The 19,374-nt window shown below is 38.9% G+C and overlaps 1 protein-coding gene across 13 annotated transcripts in view; it reads left to right on the top strand.

The window, feature by feature from the left end:
• The window catches only part of AKAP7 (A-kinase anchoring protein 7), a 181,311-nt gene that overhangs the window by 156,265 nt on the left and 5,672 nt on the right, over window positions 1-19,374 (top strand). For 8 of the 13 annotated variants that reach the window (XM_049654367.1, XM_049654364.1, XM_049654365.1 and 5 more), the window contains one exon: window positions 12,900-15,050. In XM_049654367.1, the coding sequence (XP_049510324.1) occupies window positions 12,900-13,105 (206 nt within the window). In that variant the 3' untranslated portion in view covers window positions 13,106-15,050. The other 5 variants (XM_049654369.1, XM_049654372.1, XM_049654373.1 and 2 more) reach the window with 2 other exon arrangements.

Raw genomic sequence — 19,374 nt, forward strand, 5'->3', positions numbered from 1 at the left:
AGATGAAAAAGAGAAGTCTCTACGAGGCTGTTATGTGATGTCTGGAAAGATTCCTTTGGTAGGCTGTTTGACCTACAAACATCCAGCAAATATGTCTTGTTCCTTCTCTGATATGACTGTACAGGGAACAGTCTTGAGGACACAAGTCATAGAAAGCATCCTAAGCCATGTGATTTGGAGTGTTTGCAAGGATCCTACAAGGTTCTTACAAGGATATGTGGATTGGGGGGTTGCTTCAGGCTGTGACTTGGGGAAAAATGGGGGGAAGTGAAGACTCTGGAGGTGCCAGCACCGGGTGTGCTAACAAAAAGCCGGAGGGGCCCATAACTGTTTGTTATCATGACAGCTTTGGCCAAGGCCGTGTGGATGGGTCATGTCCAGCCCATTTAGGTTGCAGGGCGACTGCCTGTTGGGACTTTATCTCCCCTGTTTCCCCTCAAAGCTATTAGTGATACTCAGTATAACTGCATGGTACCCCTCCTCCAACTCCAATTTAAAAATGGTGAGAGTGGGGTGGGTGGAGGGACATATAGTATAGTGATCTCCAGAATCCCTTGGAGGATGGGGGGATTGTCCCTTATTCACATAAAGCATCATCATTTTCCTATGTATTCTGTGCTACTGAATCTGGAATAAAACTTACAGAGGAATGATTTTTTTTTCCTTTTTAAATTTATATTCTAGAAAATATTTAAAATATGGCCTTGGTGTTTTAGTTCTAAAATTTTCTGGTGTGTGTGTGTGTGTGTGTGTGTGTGTGTGTGTGTGTGTGCGTGCATCGGGGGTGGGAAGGAATCTTGGTATTTGGCAAGAGGAGAGGAGCTCTGTTTACAGGAACTCTATTTCCTGGGGTGTTGCAGCTAATACATTGGGCAGAAGAATGCCCAAGGACAATGTGAGTTTAAATATGCACTTGGGGACAATTCTTGATCTGTCCCTCATCATAGATGAGTTGTAGGTGGTATGCAAAGGAATTGGATGTGTCACCCCAATTTTTTGAATAGCCTACAGATCTACATTAATGTTTCTTTTTATCTGGGTAGATGAAAGAAAAGGTGAGCTCAGTCAAAAAAATCTGCTGCTAAGGAGAGCACAGTTATGTGGAAGGAATGTGGAGGGCAAAATGGTACAAGTAAAGAGAAGATGCTTGGGAAGCCTTTGTTCAGATAGCATGGGACGTCCTGGATAGTTGGGATGTGAGAAAATGAGAACTTTTTTTTTTAAATTAAGATTTCAGTATTTTTTTAAGAGAAGTTTTAGGTTCACAGAAAAATTGAGAGGAAGCTACAGAGATTTCCCAGATAGCCTCTGCTCCTGATGTATGCATAACCTCCCCCACCCCCACCAATATCTACCACCAGAGTGATACTTTGTTACAATTGGTGAATCTGCAATGGGTGACTGGTTACTATCACCCAGAGCCTACAGTTTACTTTATAGTTCACTCTTGGTGTTGTACATGCTGTGGATTTGGACAAGTGTATAATGTCATATATCCATCATTATGGTATAATTCAGAGTATTGTCACTGCCCTAAAAATCCTCTGTGTTCTGCTTAATAATCTCTCTCCTCCCCTACCCCTGGCAACCACTGATCTTTCTATACTGTGTCCATAGTTTTGCCTTTTCCAGAGTGTCATGTGATTGGAATCATACCGTATGTAGTCTTTTCAGGTTGGTTTCTTTCACTTAGTAATATGCGTTTAAGGTTCTTTCATGTCGTTTTATGGCTTGATTCATTTCTTTTTGGCACCAAATAGTGTTCCATTATCTGGACATGTCTGTCTGTCTGTCTATCTATCTATCTATCTATCTATCTATCTATCACCTACTGGAGGACATCTTGGTTTCTTCCAAATTTTGGCAACTATGAAAAAGAGGCTTTAAACAAATAAATTAAAATTTGAACTACGTTAACATGAAAGAAAGATGCTGTTATCATCCACATGTAGGTTTTTGTGTGTACATAAATTTTTAGCTGCCTTGGGTAAATACTAAGCATGATTGCTGAATTGTATGATAAGAATATGTTTAGTTTTATGAAAAAAACACCCACTGTCTTCCAAAGTGGCTGAAACACTTTGCATTCCCACCAGCAATGAATGAGAGTTTCTGTTGCCCTGTATCTTTGTCAGCATTTGGTGTGGTCAGTGTTTTGGATTTGGCCATTCTAATAGGTGTGTAGTGATGTATCATTATTGTTTTAATTTGCATTCCCCTGATGGCATATGACATGCAACATATTTTTATATGTTTCTTTGTCACCTACGTATCTTCTTTGGTGAGGTTTCTAGTAAGATCTTTGGCCAACTTAAACTGAGTTGTTTGTTTTCTTATTGTTGAGTTCTAAGAGTTCTTTGCATATTTTGGACTATAGTTATTTTTTAAAATATTTTCTCCCAGTCTGTGGCCTGTATTCCCATTCACTTGACATTTTCCTTTGTTTTCACAGAGCAGAGGTTTTAATTTCAGTGAAGTCTAGCTTATCAGTTATTTCATTCATGGGTTGTATCTTTGGTGTTACCTAAAAAGTAATTGTCATACCCAAGGTCATCTAGATTTTCTCCTATGTTATCTTCTAAGAGTTTTATTGTTTTGCATTTTATATTTAGGTCTGCGATGCATTTAAGTTAATTTTTGGGAAGGGCATGAGGTCTCTGTCTAGATTCACTAATGTGCATGGATGTGGATGTCCAATTGTTCCATCATTTGTTAAAGAGTCTGTCTTTGCCCCCATTTGGTTGATTGTATTTCTTTTGCTCCTTTTTCGAAGATCAGTTGATTGTTTTTGTGTGGGTCCATTTCTGGGCTCTCTCTGTTCTGCTCCAGTAATATATTTGTCTATTCTTTTGTCAATACCAGACTGTCTTGATTATTATGGCTTTACAGTTAGTCTCGAAGTTGGATAGTGTAAGTCCTCCAACTTTATTCTCCTCCTCTAATATTGCACTGGCAACATGCATTGGCTATTCTGTTATTTTTTTCCTCTCCATAGAAACTTTAGAATCATTTCACTGATGCCCACAAAATAATTTGCTGGGATTTTGATTGGGACAATTAATTCGTTTAATGTAGTTGTACTTTCTTCCTTGGTCTTACATGGCACTGTAAGAAAAAATTTCTTTTGTTCACTTTTAAAAAATATTAGCATGATTTATTCTTGTCAACACAAATAGGTACCTAGATATTTGTGGTAGGTGGGGGATGGTGATGGTTTCTGGAGCCCATTGTATGACATCAAATAAGCAATTAGCTCACACATAAGAACAGCTGAACCATATTAATGTTGATCTTAAATTATTCTAGTTGGTAGAAAATATTTTTGTGGCCGCAAAGGAACTTCTTTTTTTGACCACAAAAATAAATTTTATCTCTACATTGGGTTGGTATCAGAGATCTCAGGTAATATAAACACAAACAGAATCATGGGTACATACAGTGGATTAATGGTGTTACAATTCTTAGAGTGTGGAATCACTTACTTGAAATTTGTTGAAAATTTAAGTCTCTCCTTTTAGGGACAGTACTGTATTTGGTGGGCCTAACAGAATTTCTCCTTGCCTTTCTTTTGTATTTTTAGTACTATCCTAAGAAATTGATTGAAGATATTCTGGGGAGATTTCTAAAATAACAGTGTCAAAGACAAAGGTTAATCTGTCACTTTAGGTATGATATTAAATAACCCAAGTAAACCAAGAAAGAAAATTTTATCAAGATTTTGCTTCACACATTGGGAATATCTTTCGTGTGTACCTTTGTTGAAATATCAAAAGATAGTTTGTGTACCTTGCAGTGGCATGTCGAACTGCCATTTTTAACTATGCTTCAGGTAAAAGGAAGCTAGCCATTTATCTTAGAGGTCACTATGGAGACAGATACATTCATTCAAGTCGTAGGCAGAAGAAAAATACAGTATAACTTGAATCTTAAGATGTCTCCTGTTAATTAAGTTAAATTAAGCCTGTTGAAAGTGGGAATATGAATAAGGTCTTACTGGAATGAAGACACATTTTTTGAATTGCTACATACTTGCAGGGCTCTGTGATGAACCTTCTAGTCGGGTCTTCCTTGAACTAACATGGGTAGTCTGAGGATGCTTTGTGGAAATTGTAAGGTGGAGGCAAGAATTCAGGAAAGATCTGGAAGATTGATTTATAAATTTCTTTCCTTTTTTGGTTGATTGGTTAGTAATTGTAGATGGTTAATATTTGTCACATAGACTGGATATTTTGTCATTGACCAGGTTTATCAAAGTGGTTGGATATTTTTATATGACTATTTGGATTATTCTGGAATTCTCTGCTCTAGCTTTAAATTTATTAAATTTAAATCTCTGGCCAGGGTGTGCTATGCTTATAGCGAGATAGGAACATTTTTTTTAAGATGAAATTTATTGTCAAATTGGTTTCCATACAACACCCAGTGCTCATCCCAACAGGTGCCCTCCTCAATGCCCTTCACCCACTTTCCCTTCCCTCCCACCCCCCCTCCCCCTCCCACACAGTCTTCTGTTAAGTTTCTCAGGATCCATAGAAGAGTGAAAACATATGGTATCTCTTTCTCTGTATGACTTATTTCACTTAACACTCTCCAATTCCATCCATGTTGCTACAAATGGCCAGATTTCATTCTTTCTCATTGCCGAGTAATATTCCATCGTGTATATAAACCATAATTTTTTTATCCATTCATCAGTTGATGGACATTTAGGCTCTTTCCATAATTTGGCTATTGTTGAAAGTGCTGCTATAAACATTGGGGTACAAGTGCCCCTATGCATCAGCACTCCTGTATCCCTTGGGTAAATTCCTAGCAGTGCTATTGCTGGGTCATAGGATAGATCTATTTTTAATTTTTTGAGGAACCTCCACACTGTTTTCCAGAGCGGCTGCACCAGTTTGTATTCCCACCAACAGTGCAAGAGGGTTCCCGTTTCTCCACATCCTCTCCAGCATCTATAGTCTCCTGATTTGTTCATTTTGGCCACTCTGACTGGCGTGAGGTGATATCTGAGTGTGGTTTTGATTTGTATTTCCCTGATGAGGAGTGACATTGAGTATCTTTTCATGTGCCTGTTGGCCATCTGGATGTCTTCTTTAGAGAAGTGTCTATTCATGTCTTCTGCTCATTTCTTCACTGGATTATTTGTTTTTCGGGTGTGGAGTTTGGTGAGCTCTTTATAGATTTTGGATACTAGCCCTTTGTCCGATATGTCATTTGCAAATATCTTTTCCCATTCTGTCGGTTGCCTTTTAGTTTTGTTGATTGTTTCCTTTGCAGTGCAGAAGCTTTTTATCTTCATGCGGCCCCAGTAGTTCATTTTTGCTTTTAATTCCCTTGCCTTTGGAGATATGTCAACTAAGAAATTGTTGTGGCTGAGGTCAGAGAGGTTTTTTTCTTGCTTTCTCCTCTAGGGTTTTGATGGTTTCCTGTCTCACATTCAGGTCCTTCATCCATTTTGAGTTTATTTTTGTGAATGGTGTAAGAACGTGGTCTAGTTTCATTCTTCTGCATGTTGCTGTCCAGTTCTCCCAGCACCATTTGTTAAAGGGACTTTTTTCCATTGGATATTCTTTCCTGTTTTGTCAAAGATTAGTTGGCCATACTTTTGTGGGTCCAATTCTGGAGTCTCTATTCTATTCCATTGGTCTGTGTGTCTGTTTTTGTGCCAATACCATGCTGTCTTGATGATTACAGCTTTGTAGGAGAGGCTAAAGTCTGGGATTGTGATGCCTCCCACTTTGGTCTTACTCTTCAATATTACTTTGGCTATTTGGGGTCTTTGGTGGTTCCATACAAATTTTAGGATTGCTTGTTCTAGCTTTGAGAAGAATGCTGGTGCAATTTTGATTGAGATTGCATTGAATGTGTAGATTGCTTTGGGTAGTATTGGCATTTTAACAATATTTATTCTTCCAATCCATGAGCATGGCATGTTTTTCCATTTCTTTGTATCTTCTTCAATTTCCTTCATAAGCTTTCTATAGTTTTCAGCATACAGATCTTTTACACCTTTGGTTAGGTTCATTCCTAGGTATTTTATGCTTCTTGGTGCAATTGTGAATGGGATCAGTTTCTTTATTTGTCTTTCTGTTGCTTCATTATTAGTGTATAAGAATGCAACTGATTTATGTATATTAATTTTGTATCCTGTGACTTTGCTGAATTTATGTTTCAGTTCTAGCAGACTTTTGGTAGTCTCTTGGGTTTTCCATGTATAATGTCATGTCATCTGCAAAAAGTGAAAGTTTGACTTCATCTTTGCCAATTTTGATGCCTTTGATTTCCTTTTGTTGTCTGATTGCTGATGCTAGCACTTTCAACCCTTTGTTAAACAACAGCGGTGAGAGTGGACATCCCTGTCGTGTTCCCGATCTCAGGGGGAAAGCTCTCAGTTTTTCCCCATCGAGGATGATATTAGCTGTGGGCTTTTCATAAATGGCTTTTATGATGTTTAAGTATGTTCCTTCTATCCCAACTTTCTCGAGGGTTTTTATTAAGAAAGGATGCTGAATTTTGTCAAATGCTTTTTCTGCATTGATTGACAGGATCATATTGTTCTTATTTTTTCTTTTATTAATGTGATGTATCACATTGATTTGTATCACCATGCATTGCAGGAATGAATCCCACTTGATCATGGTTAATAGTTCTTTTTATATGCTGTTGAATTCGATTTGCTAGTATCTTGTTGAGAATTTTTGCTTCCATATTCATCAGGGATATTGGCCTGTAGTTCTCTTTATTTGCTGGGTCTCTGTCTGGTTCGGGAATCAAAGTAATGCTGGCTTCATAGAATGAACCTGGAAGTTTTCCTTCCCTTTCTAGTTTTTGGAACAGCTTGAGAAGGACAGGTATTATCTCTGTTTTAAATGTCTGGTAGAATTCCCCAGGGAAGCCATCTAGTCCTGGACTCTTATTTCCTGGGAGATTTTTGACAACTGATTCAATTTCTTTGCTAGTTATGGGTGTGTTCAAGTTTTCTATTTCTTCCTCTTTGAGTTTTGGAAGTGTGTGGGTGCTTAGGAATTTGTCCATTTCTTCCAGGTTGTCCAGTTTGTTGGCATATAATTTTTCATAATATCCCCTGATAATTACTTGTATTTCTGAGGGATTGGTTGTAATAATTCCATTTTCATTCATGATTTTATCTATTTGGGTCATCTCCCTTTTCTTTTTGAGAAGCCTGGCTAGAGGTTTATCAATTCTATTTATTTTTTCAAAAAAGCAACTCTTGATTTCATTGATCTGCTCTACAGTTTTTTAGATTCTATATTGTTTATTTCTGCTCTGATCTTTATTATTTCTCTTCTTCTGCTGGGTGTAGGATGTCTTTGCCATTCTGCTTCTATTGTGCTGTTAGATTTTGTATTTGGGATTTTTCTTGTTTCTTGAGATAGGCCTGGATTGCAATGTATTTTCTTCTCAGGACTGCCTTCACTGCATCCCAAAGCCTTTGGATGGGAACATTTTTAAATGTTGTACTCCCTTCAAGGACTTTAATCAACAATTCACTGGACTGACAAATATTTGTCAAGCTCTTATTGTATTCAATAAGCTGTGCCACACATTAGCAGAGTAGAAGATAACTGAGAACCTAGGACATGGTTTCTATACTCAAGACTGTGTCTTTAGCAGAGCGGATACTCAATCAGTAGTTGTTGAATAATAAATCAAGTAAATAATAAATAAATAAGGCTCTTGATTTGTAAAGAAACTAAGAAAGGAAAACCAGTAGGGCTTTGTTTTGTTCTCTGCTGTATCCCCATAGGCTGGAATAGCCAGGTGTATCTTAGGTCCTCAGTGCATATGTGAATGAATGACCAAATGACCATGTACTATCTGTGCAGCCAAAATTATTGGAATCCAGTGGAAGCACATCACTTCCATCTGGGTTAGTCAGGGAAGGCTTCTTGTAGTAGTGGGATTTTAATTAGAGAAAGGGAGGGCCATCTAGAAGTAGAGGATGATGTGGAGGCACCTGAGGAGATGTTGGAAGCTGACAGCGGGAGCACGGTGCTGGTGGGTGATCACCAACAGTCAACTTTAGAAAGCTTAGGAAGACTAGTTTAAATTTTTCTGTAGAGACAATGGACGCTAAAAGGGACAGTTTATAAATATTAAGCTAAAGGTGTTATACCAAATGCATTGAGGAGAAGACAAATTGTGAAAAGCACATTCATGGGGCTTGGCTAGTAAAGGAGTTAATGAGGGAAATGCAGGAATCAGACAGTGTCCGTCTTGTTTTGAGCTTGGTTGACTTGGATAATAAAATAATAATAAAAGCATAATCACAAATGGGAAATCAGAAGGGAAAAATAACTTTTCGTGGGAAAACTTTTGTGTTTTCAATCTCTGAGTGTTTGAAGTGACAAGAGCACTTCGTAGCAGGCCGAGAGAAATCTCAGAAACACAGATGATGTGACTTGAGGCATCTTAGGAGTGAGTAAAGACTAGGATCAAGTACAACTAGTGAGAATCAGTGATATGATGACTGATGTTACCTGAAAGCTGACCAGAGTAAGGAATAGCCCGGAGGAATGCGCCTCTGGCCTGGGCGCTGAGCACAGTAGGGTGGCAGCTGCAGTCATTCCCAGTGTTTTGGGGGTACTTAAAAAGTGTCCCTTCATTTGCAGTGTGACTTTTTCCCTTTTAAGTTTGAAGAGCCGTTATACAAATAGTTCCAGGTAGGTAACACATTTGGAGGTATCAGTTATATAAACACTGTCTTGTAAGATTAAGCTAAAATCCTGTAAGTATTACACAATATACTCATTTATTCTTACTGATAAAAATAGTCTTAAAGTGCCCCCAAATGTGGTATTAATTTCTTTATCTTTATTTTAATAATAATATCCTGACGTATTTATGTTGAATTACTTCTATGTAGATATCACAGAGTTGAAGCTTACTCAATTCTAAGCATATTTTGCACTTCAAAGGTTCTACCTAGAACTTTTGGTCATCTGGGGTGCCACATTGCCACTCTTTAAGGGAAAGCAATTGCTAAGGCCTTGCACTGGTAGAAAATCTAGATGGGTCTTTAAGCTATCTCTCATCTGCTTGGATGGTGCTAGGAATGATGGTTATAAGCAGAGTTGGTCCTGGACGTGTGTTAAATAGAAGTGGGGCTCAGAAGGAGGTCTTTAGGCCAATTCTCTCCCTTAGCATATGTGCTTTTGTATTTCAATCCCTGTTACATATAAGCATAGAAAACAATATCCATCTTCCAGCTCAGACCCTCAGTATTTACCTGTCCCAGACCTAAGGATGCAAGTGTAACACTGGGCTTTTGCCTCCTGGAGGCCAAGGGTAATATTCCAAAAATGAGGTGATTTTAATGTAGTGAGCATTCTAGTTTTTATTTTTCCTCCCCAGCTTATTGAGATATACTTGACATATAACATTGTGTAAGTTTAGGGTATAGAATGTGATGATATGATATACATATTTATTGCAAAATATTTGCCACAGAGACTTTAGTTAACACATCCTTTACCTTTACCTAATTATATTTTGTTGTTGTTGTAGTGAGAGCACTAAAGCTCTACTCTCATAGCAAATATTCATGTATATGATACAGTATTGGTAATGTAGTTACTGTGCTTCCATTAGATCCTCAGAACTTATTCATCTTGTAACTAAAAGTCTTTGACCGGGATTCCTCATTTTTCTGCCCCTGCTTAAACCACCGTTTGATTCTCTGTTTTTTTGAGTCCAGTGTTTTTAGATTCCACATGTAAATGAGATCACACGGTATTTCTTTCTCTGTCTGCCATCTTTCACTTAGCACAATGCCCTAAACTTCTACCATATTGTCACAAATGGCAGGATTGCCTTCTTTTTATGGCTGAATAATATTTCGTCTTATACAAATACCACATTTTCTTTATCCATTCATCATTGTACACAGGTTTTTTTCATGTCTTGGCTATTGTGAAACACATTCCAGTGAACATAGGAGTACAGATATCTCTCTAAGATTGTGATTTCACCTTCTTCAGATATATACCTAGAAGTGGGTGGGATTGCTGGATCATATGGTAATTCCAATTTTAAGTTTTTGAGGAACCTCCATACTATTTTCCACAGTGGCTGCACCAATTTACTTTCCCATCAACAGTGCACAAGGGTTCCCTTTTCTCCACATCCTTGCCAGCATTTGTTATCTCTTGTTTTTTTGATATTAACCATTTTAACAGTTGTGGGGTGATATCTCACTGGGGTTTTGATTTGCATGTCCCTGATGATTAGTGATATTGAGCACCTTTTCAGGTACTTATTAGACATTTTTGTATGTCTTATTTGGAAAAAATGTCTATTCGGGTCCTCTTCCCATTTTTAAATTGGATTGTTTGTGTTTTGGCTATTGAGTTGTAGGAGTTCCTTATATATTTTGAATATTAACCCCTTATCAAATATGTGACTTGCAAATATTTCCTCCCATTCTGTAGATTGTCCTTTCATTTTGTTGTTTGTTTCTTTTGCTGTGCAGAAGATTTTTTAATTTGATATAGTCTCGCTTGCTGATTTTTACTTTCATTGTTTGTTCTTTGGTGTCATCTCCAAAAAAAATCATTGCCAAGACCAGTGTCAAGGAACTTTTTTTCCTTTGGTTTCTTCTCAAGAGTTTTTTCGTTTCAGGTCTTATGTTTATGTCCTTATTCCATTTTGAATTAATTTTTGTGAGTGTGTGTAAGATAGGGGTCCAATTTCATTCATTCTTTTGCATGTCGATGTCACTTTTCCCAGCACCATTTATTGAAGAGGCTGTCCTTTCTGCATTGTGTTTTCCTGCTCCATTGTCAAACATTAGTTGACCATCTATGCATGAGTTTACTTATGGGCTCTAGATTCTGTTCAGTTGGTCTATGTGTCTGTTTTTATGCTAATACCATACTGTTTTGATTACTGCTGGATGTTCTGTATATGTCTCTTAGGTCCATTTTGTCCAAAGTATAGTTCAAATCCAATGCTTCCTTTCTGTTTTTCTATCTGGATGATCTATTCATTGTTGAAAGTGGAATACTGAAGTCCCCTACTATTATTATATTGCTGTCTGTCACTCCCTTGAGATCTGTTAGTATTTGTGTACCATATTTAGGTGCTGCATTGTCTTTGCCTCCACTCATCTGCCTTCTTGGGTCCACAGCTCGTGGAAGAAGATTAGGGAATGAATGGGCATGAGAGATGAGTCCCTTGCTCTTTTTCCCCAGTTAATGGAGACATGGAAGAGAGTGAGTGGGAAATGTGTAGCATAGGAATAGATGAGAACCAGCCCTTTTAAGGTGAAATGAAAGGTAGAATAATTAAACCTTGATCATCACTAGCAGGGAAATAAAATGGCTATAAAATATTAACATCTAGTAATTTACTATCATCATCCTAACTCTTGAAGGGTTTCTTATTTCTGAAATTGTAGTGATAGCACCGAGATTACATAGAATATTAATTTTACAAGTTTATTTTAAACCAGTTCCTAGCAGGAATAACTGCCTTTGTCTTCATGGAATTGCTGAGAGTTTATTAACAACCAATCTATGGGCCAATCATGTAAACAACTAGTGATCCCAAGTAGTTAGTTGATTGGGAAATCTTGATCACTTGACATTTATCAGTGGCGAAGGAAAAGCAGATGCAGATCTGGTTGGTGAATTCACATGTCTGAGGCTCCAGGTGGTGGGCGCGTGGACTTTAGCAGTAGCAAATAGTCATGGATGAGAGAAGGACAAAAATTCCATGTAGAAATAGGAAGCTTCCAGCATTGCTAGGTGGAATGTTTTTGGAGTGGGGTTAAAGAACTGCTTTTCAACCTGACATCTTCAGGCATAGGCAGTCTCCTGTTTCTGCAAATACCTAATGAAAAGCCACACCAGTGTTCTTGGATTTACACATCCAATTTGCCAGATTGAAGGACACTTGCTCTTTTTAACTAACTGAACTAGCCGGCCCCTGCATGCCAAGTTTCTATGGCAATATGACCTCAGTGATCTCTCTTCTCTATTGTGGAATGTAGGTGATAAGAATGGAGGTGAGCCTGATGATGCTGAACTGGTAAGGCTCAGTAAGAGGCTGGTGGAGAACGCGGTGCTCAAGGCTGTCCAGCAGTATCTGGAAGAAACACAGAACAAAAGCAAGCCAGGGGATGGGAGCTCTGTGAAAACTCAAGAGGCTGATAGGAATGGCACTGACAGTGACAACAACAGGAAATGAGACCCCAATGCAGGCAGGCCCCCCCGCTGCTCCGTGAGAAGCATCCGGCTCCCCTCTGCTGAGTCAACGGACTACTTTGCATTGTGCTGTTTAAATGTCTCTTGTCCAAGCTGTGGAGATTGCCTAATACTTTCGTGATCAATGTGTTTGCATTTCTGAAGCACAACAGAAGAGAATGGAGTGCCGTGGCTAGCAGAGGAAACTCACTTATGAAAGAATGGCCCAAGTTTCACTTACCCTCAGCCATGGCCAAGGGAGAGGGGACTTTGGGTTATGCCTCATGGACTCAAATTAAAGGCCTTGGAAGGGGCCTTGCCATAAATGGAATACTGCCATTTATATTGCTTAGCAGGGCATTTGACCACTTTACCTGAGGCCAACACACACACACAGCTAACAAGTGCTAAGTTTAAAACAATCACTGTTGAAATCGTTTTCCATACTGTCAGTCCATAATGTCGCACACTTGTCCTGTGTCTGCTGTGGCTATGCAGTGATTTTTATTTACCATAAATTCGTTTCATGCAAATTATATATTTTTGGCAAAATGCAAACTTTTCTATAACATGTGGGCAACATTTTAAAGGTTTCTTTTAGCCTTCTTTTGATAAGTCAGTGTGCCATATTTAATGTTTTTCACTGGCATTTGTATGTAAAATGTATTATATAATTTTTTTTTCCCCTAGGCAAGAAACCTATTGGATTCCGGGACTTAATTAATGAAGCTTTGCGTCGAGAAAGGATGGGTCTGAAGTCCAAAGTGAAACAGATAAAGGAACTTTTATTAAAACCTGAGACTCAGGCCAGGATTAGGAGGGAGCTTTTTGAAGGAAGATCTGTTAACAACAGTAATCAAGGAAACCAGGTTGATTTCGACGCAACTTTGACGTAAGCGCTACGCTGTTATCACGGTACCATAGTTAATGATACCTTTTCAGATGATTTCATAGGTCTTTGGTAAATACCAAAAAGTGTTTTCATAGTGTCCACACAACAGCAAACCAACATTTGGTAAGGAATGAATAATTTCCTGCCAAAGAAAACAGATTCTGCCCTGTTATGTTTTAAACTCAACTTGTGTTCTGGTATGTTTGTTTCTGTAATATCAAAAGTTATTTTATAGAAAGGACTTCTTAATTAGCTGTTGTGAGATGTTCCTTGGGTTCTCACAGATAAAATACACAGACTGTGAAAAATCATTTACATACAAAAAAAATACAGTGTTTTAAGGATCACTTGCCTTCTGTTGATGTGATTTTTGTTGTCATTAAATCAGAAGTAGTATTGTCCACGTATGTCTGTATCTAGTGTTACTTTTAATGGGGATTTGAATGTTTATTGAACATTAGTACTTGAATGAACATTTATAAGTGTAATTATTACAATTACTGGTTAAGAATGTTTTATAATATCCATATGTATTATTTTTCAATGATCAAAATGTAGTTTGCTTTTTCATTTCTTAATGAATAAATGTTTGGGATTTTTATTTTCTACTTTTCTGAAGATAAGCCCTAGGTCTTACTGTATCCCTTATAATCTGAACTTGTTTGCACTGGTTCATTTTTAAAGAAAATTCTTGAAAAATTTCCCCCCACGTGACAGTCTTTGGTAACAGCTTTTTCTATGGTCATTGCAAAATGGCTGCTACTAAGAGATCATGTTGGAGAGGAAATTATTGGAGATCAAATATGTAATCATTTCAGATACAAAATCCAGCTTACTCATGGATTTTAGCTATTTTTTCACTGGGTAAATTCTACATTTATTTATAAATGAGTTTATGCATTTTCATGCCTCTTAATAAATGTATTGTTTTTCCCTTTTTGCCTCTCCCTTTTTTTTCCTGATTCTTGGAAGTTGTTGTATCTGTGTTGGTAGAATGAAGTCATCAGCAGGAGCTCTGATCGCTTTAGTGTTTTTTCACCTTTATTTATGTCCTTCTCCTTCATGCTAAGATAGCACTGTTGCAGAGCATCTTCTGCTTTAGATTTTTAAATCACCTCAAATCAGTCAGCCTCACAGAGAATTAACAACAGAACGTGAAATGCAAAGAAAATCTAAATAGCATCTCACAAACTGCTAATTATGTGTCAGTGAAGTGACAGCAGGAGTGAAGATGAAAGGAGCAGAACCTTCCAGATGCAAAGACAGGGAGCTGCTTACCGTGAAATCCCTTGATGGTGTAGAGGGCTTTCCTTAAATAAACCTTTAAGATAGGAAGCAAAGATATTTTGGGACTTGCCTTGTTTTTCAAATGAAGAAACAGACTCGAGGAGGCTGTGAGTGCCTTTTCCAAGGCCATTCCTATTAGGGAACTGGCCCTGAACTACACCCAAGGGCTCCATCTCAACATTCCAGAGCTATTTTCACTGTTCCATTAATCTAGGTTAACAGTACTTTAGGAGAATTAGATCTTCTCAGCCTATTTCCATAAATATCTTTATTCTCAAGGAGCTGTTCCAATCTTTCCAAACAATCTGAAAGGCTCAAATAGTGTCTTCTTTGCAATCTGGGGTTACAGGTCTTACTTTAGTTAAGAATTGTTGCTTTCATTGGCTAGATACCTCTGTGCCAGGTGATTGAAGCACACTATTACATTTCTTCCCTTCAGTGACCCTCCTAGGAAGTTACTAGGACTGTTTTACAGCTTGGAAAACTAGGAAACTCGGGCGCCTAGGCGGCTCAGTCTGCAAAGTGTCCAACTTCGGCACAGGTCACAATCTCGTGGTCCTTGGGTTTGAGCCCTGCTTCAGGCTTTGCACTGACAGCTCAGAGCCTGGAGCCTCTGTGTCTCCCCCTCTCTGCCCCTCCCCCACTTGTTCTCTGACTCTCTCTCTCTCTCTCTCTCTCTCTCAAAAATAAGTGAACATTAAAAAAAAAAGTCCTTTAAGGAAACTAGGAAACTGGAGCTGTAAATGGTTAAATGGCTATGAAGCTGAGTGGCTATTTATAAAGCTAATAAAAGGTAGGGCTAAATTTAGACTAGGGTCTTCTACTTCAAAGCTATAGTCTTTCCACAATGCAACACTTCCTCTCTCTACCAAGTACAATACATTTCACAAGTTAAGGATGGGTCACTTTCTTTTGACTCAGCCAGCTCCCTTGTAACCCTGAAGTTATATGAATGTACATGAGAGCTGTCAGCTGATGTGATGGAACTGGAGGGGGGGGAAAAAAAACCCAGATAGTTAATTTAGAGATTAAAGATTCTAATCCTTATCAGTGAAATCTTCATTTAGTCAGGTTTACAGAGATCATGGGAAATATACAATAAAATATATTTTCTTCATGATTCCTTTCTAACAACCAAATAAGAATTGGCAAAAGTCTAAATTTGGGATCTGAAATACTCAAAAGACCCTTCCGCCACTGTTCAAACTCATAGGATAATCCCTCGCTGGGTCTCATCGCCAGAATATGTTGTCCTAAAATGGTAGTATATGTTATGTAGTCTTGGCTTCTGACAGGGAGGCTGCATGGTTGGTCAAAGAGTCTCAGTTTGGTCCAGGAGGTGGATTGTGGCTTCTAGACCTTCCACCACTGAGAAGCGATCTCGAGCAAACCAGCTCACTTATCTGAGCTTCTGCTGCCAAATTAGAATCGGACACAGTTTGGCCAGGTGACTTCCAGGGATCCTAGACTCTGTGACTGCCCCACAGTGCTGCTCATGCTAGCTCCACTGTCTCGGCGGGCCACCCACGTGTGAGCCCTTTGTGACTCTGAGTGCATCCAGTGTCAGTAAGACGCTTAGTGTTACATTCTGTTCCCTTTGTGTTGGTTCTCAACTTGAGGTAGGGAAACTGCAAGGGCACACACTCACATTTATAACAAAATTCCAGTATTTTACAATCACTGGAAGAATAGCAGATCCTATATGAATGTTAAAGGGATGTTAAAAATAATACACACACACACACACACACACACACACACGTTTCATGCTTATTTATTTTTCGAAAGAGAGAGCGTGAGCAGGGGAGGGGCAAAGAGAGAGGGAGACAATCCAAAGCAGGCTCCAGGCTCTGAGCTGTGAGCACAGAGCCCGACTCAGGGCTTGAACTCACAAACCTCGAGATCATGACCTAAGACGAAGTTGGATGCTTAACTGACTGAGCCACCCAGGTGCCTCCAAAATAATATTTTAAAAAAGTTTTTTTAATGCTTATTTCTGAGAGAGACAGAGTGTGAGCAGGGGACAGGCAGAAAGAGGGAGACACAGAATTTGAAGCAGGCTCCAGGCTCCAACCTGTCAGCAGGAGAGCCCAATGCGGGGCTCGAACTCACAGACCAAGAGATCATGACCTGAGCCGAATTTGGATGCTTAACCGACTGAGCAACCCAGGCACCCCCAAAATAATATTTTTTTAAATGTTTATTTTGAAAGAGAGAGAGCACGTGCATGTGTGCGAGTGGGGGTGGGGCAGGGAGAGAGGGAGAGAGAAAATCCCAAGCAGGCTCCACGCAGTCAGCACAGAACCTGACTCGGGGCTCAATCCCATGAACCAGGAGATTATGACCTGAGCCAAAATCGGGAATCAGACACTTAACCAACTGAGCCACCCAGGTGCCCCAAAATAATTATTTTCACTAGCAGGACAAGATTCTATCAGCTTTGAACATGGTCCTGTTTATAGAATCATATTATTGTATTAATCTATTTCTTAGTCTAGAGTAACTAAAGCCCTTTGAGATATACTAGATTTATATAGAAAGCATACTTAAGATTCAAACTGTTCACTCCAAAACCCCAAATGTGCCTCACCCAGGTGTTCTATCAGCCAGATGTTCTCCTAAGGAGGTGAATAAAGCAGTCTTGACTTCATATCTAGACATCATTTCAGACCTATGGCTTACTTACACTTCTGCACTTTATCACAGACGTATAAACCAGCTACCACATTATGTAACAAATTAAGATTTATTTCATTATATAATTAGGGTCAACAAACTTGTAGAATCTCCAAACATAAATTGAATGGGTAATCAATCTATTGTCATCCATTGTTTTCATCATGTTCAAAACTCTTCTGTAATAATGAAAAAATTTTAGATGCATTTCTGAATTCCAATTTTTTTCCATGTAAAGATAATCCACATAAAAAATAAATAGACCCAGTGTACTTAAAAAAAAAGTTTCCAAGTCCCTACATGAATTTGGTGGCAGACACATGCAAACAAGACAAAGCCTTGGATTATTTCATTCACAGTGAAAATGCACACTAGAGAAATTCACTTTGACTCGGTGAATTTAAAATTCTGATAGTAGCTACAGCACTTTTCCCCTGGATCCCTGTTCCAGGAATAAAAAGGTAATTTGAGAGTGATGGAAGGTAGTATAATCATCACTAGTGTAATACACTCAAAACTACTTATTTGCATCTATTAAGTGCAAGTGATAAATTTAAGCATATTGGGATGATCTTAAAATGTAAATGCAGTAGGGGGCGCCTGGGTGGCTCAGTCGGTTAAGCGTCCGACTTCAGCTCAGGTCACAATCTCGCGGTCCGTGGGTTTGAGCCCCGCGTTGAGCTCTGGGCTGATGGCTCAGAGCCTGGAGCCTGCTTCCGATTCTGTGTCTCCCTCTCTCTCTGCCCCTCCCCCATTCATGCTCTGTCTCTCTCTGTCTCAAAAATAAATGAAACGTTAAAAAAAAAATTTAAAAAAATGTAAATGCAGTAGTTATTCCTCTACGTATTCAGTTATTAGTCACTTATTGGAAGATCATTAAGTTCTGTTACATCATCAAAGATAGGAGTAATACAACTGAGAAATCAATTCATGCTTTCTAGTAAGCTTATGTTACTTTCCCTTTAGTGGTTCAAGTTATTTCTGAAAAACCACTATCCTGTGACATTACCCTGTATATTTATGTGTTCTACACTATTCTCTGACCCATCTGCTTGCAGTCCTGTCAACTTAAGCAGTGCTATGACATATGGGGCTCTTGTTCTTAAGTAACCTTATAGCAAATTGGCACAACTCTTCAGTTTACTCCCCACACTTCCTGCCAAAAACCATGTGGCACAGAGTGACCATGATAATGTCTTTGAATCAAAGTGCACTGTCCTTTCTTTGCTTGTTTTTAAACCACATATATGGTGCCTTATCCATAATTTAAAAAAAGGTTTTTGTTTTTGTTTTTCTGTAAATGCTCACATGGGATATATAAAGCTGTAGGCGGTGAGAGAACAAAGAATAAATCTTATAACTGGACAGGAATTACTGTGCTGAGAAAGGAGACAAAAGTGATATGTATGCACCAGTCCAAAAAAATATCTGATATGGTAATTGAGGCAGAGAAAATAGAATGAATATGTAACAGTGCGGAGAAACTAAGTATATCTTTTTAAGACTCTGGAAGGCGAATCTGGAAGCTATTTTTGTCAGGTTCATGCTTGAGAAATATCTTTATGGAGGGGCATATGATAAGGGCTTTTGATGATTTCATGGATATTTGTCATACCTAGTGACTTCCCAGCATCTTCTGAACACCTTCCTAATTTGGGGGAACTTCCTACCTTGTGAGCCCCGTTTCCCCAGAGTAGAGGCCCTGAGATAGAGGTCAGGAACTCAACTCCTCAGCCTTCTTTGTCACTGGGATTCAGACATGTGACCTGGGCTCCGCCGAGCAAGAGGGTGACTGCGCATGGAATCAATCTATTCTGGTGAGATTGGTGGAGAGATATCCAGCTCTCAGAAACAGTAGTGGCAAAAATGCTATCTGGGGGACCCCACACCCTGTGTAGGTAGTATACAGTGCCAGAGTTGGTGACAGGGTTCCCCTGGAGCAGCTGGTAGCGTAATGAGCATCATTCGTGCTGCTTGGCCACCCAGCCTGATTTGCAGGACCTTCTGGGGATTCTGTGAGCTATTGAATATCTTTTGCTATAAAGCTCCTTTTCCACTTAAACTGGCTAGAGTTGGTTCTGTTGCTTACAACTAAAAATCCTGATTAACACCAGCTACTCTCCACTCAATCAGTGTTTCAACACAAAGCACAGCTGGCATTTTGAATCGGACACTTCTCTGTAGAGTGGGAAGTTGCCATTCCTGGTTTCCAGGCAGTAAACGTCAGTAGCAGACTTCAGTTATTGTGCTAACTTAATGTGCCCCATACATTTCCCAAATCCCCTCCAGTGCCCCCTCCAAATGCCCCCT

This window comes from Panthera uncia, assembly GCF_023721935.1.
Source record: "Panthera uncia isolate 11264 chromosome B2 unlocalized genomic scaffold, Puncia_PCG_1.0 HiC_scaffold_24, whole genome shotgun sequence".
Taxonomy (NCBI): domain Eukaryota; kingdom Metazoa; phylum Chordata; class Mammalia; order Carnivora; family Felidae; genus Panthera; species Panthera uncia.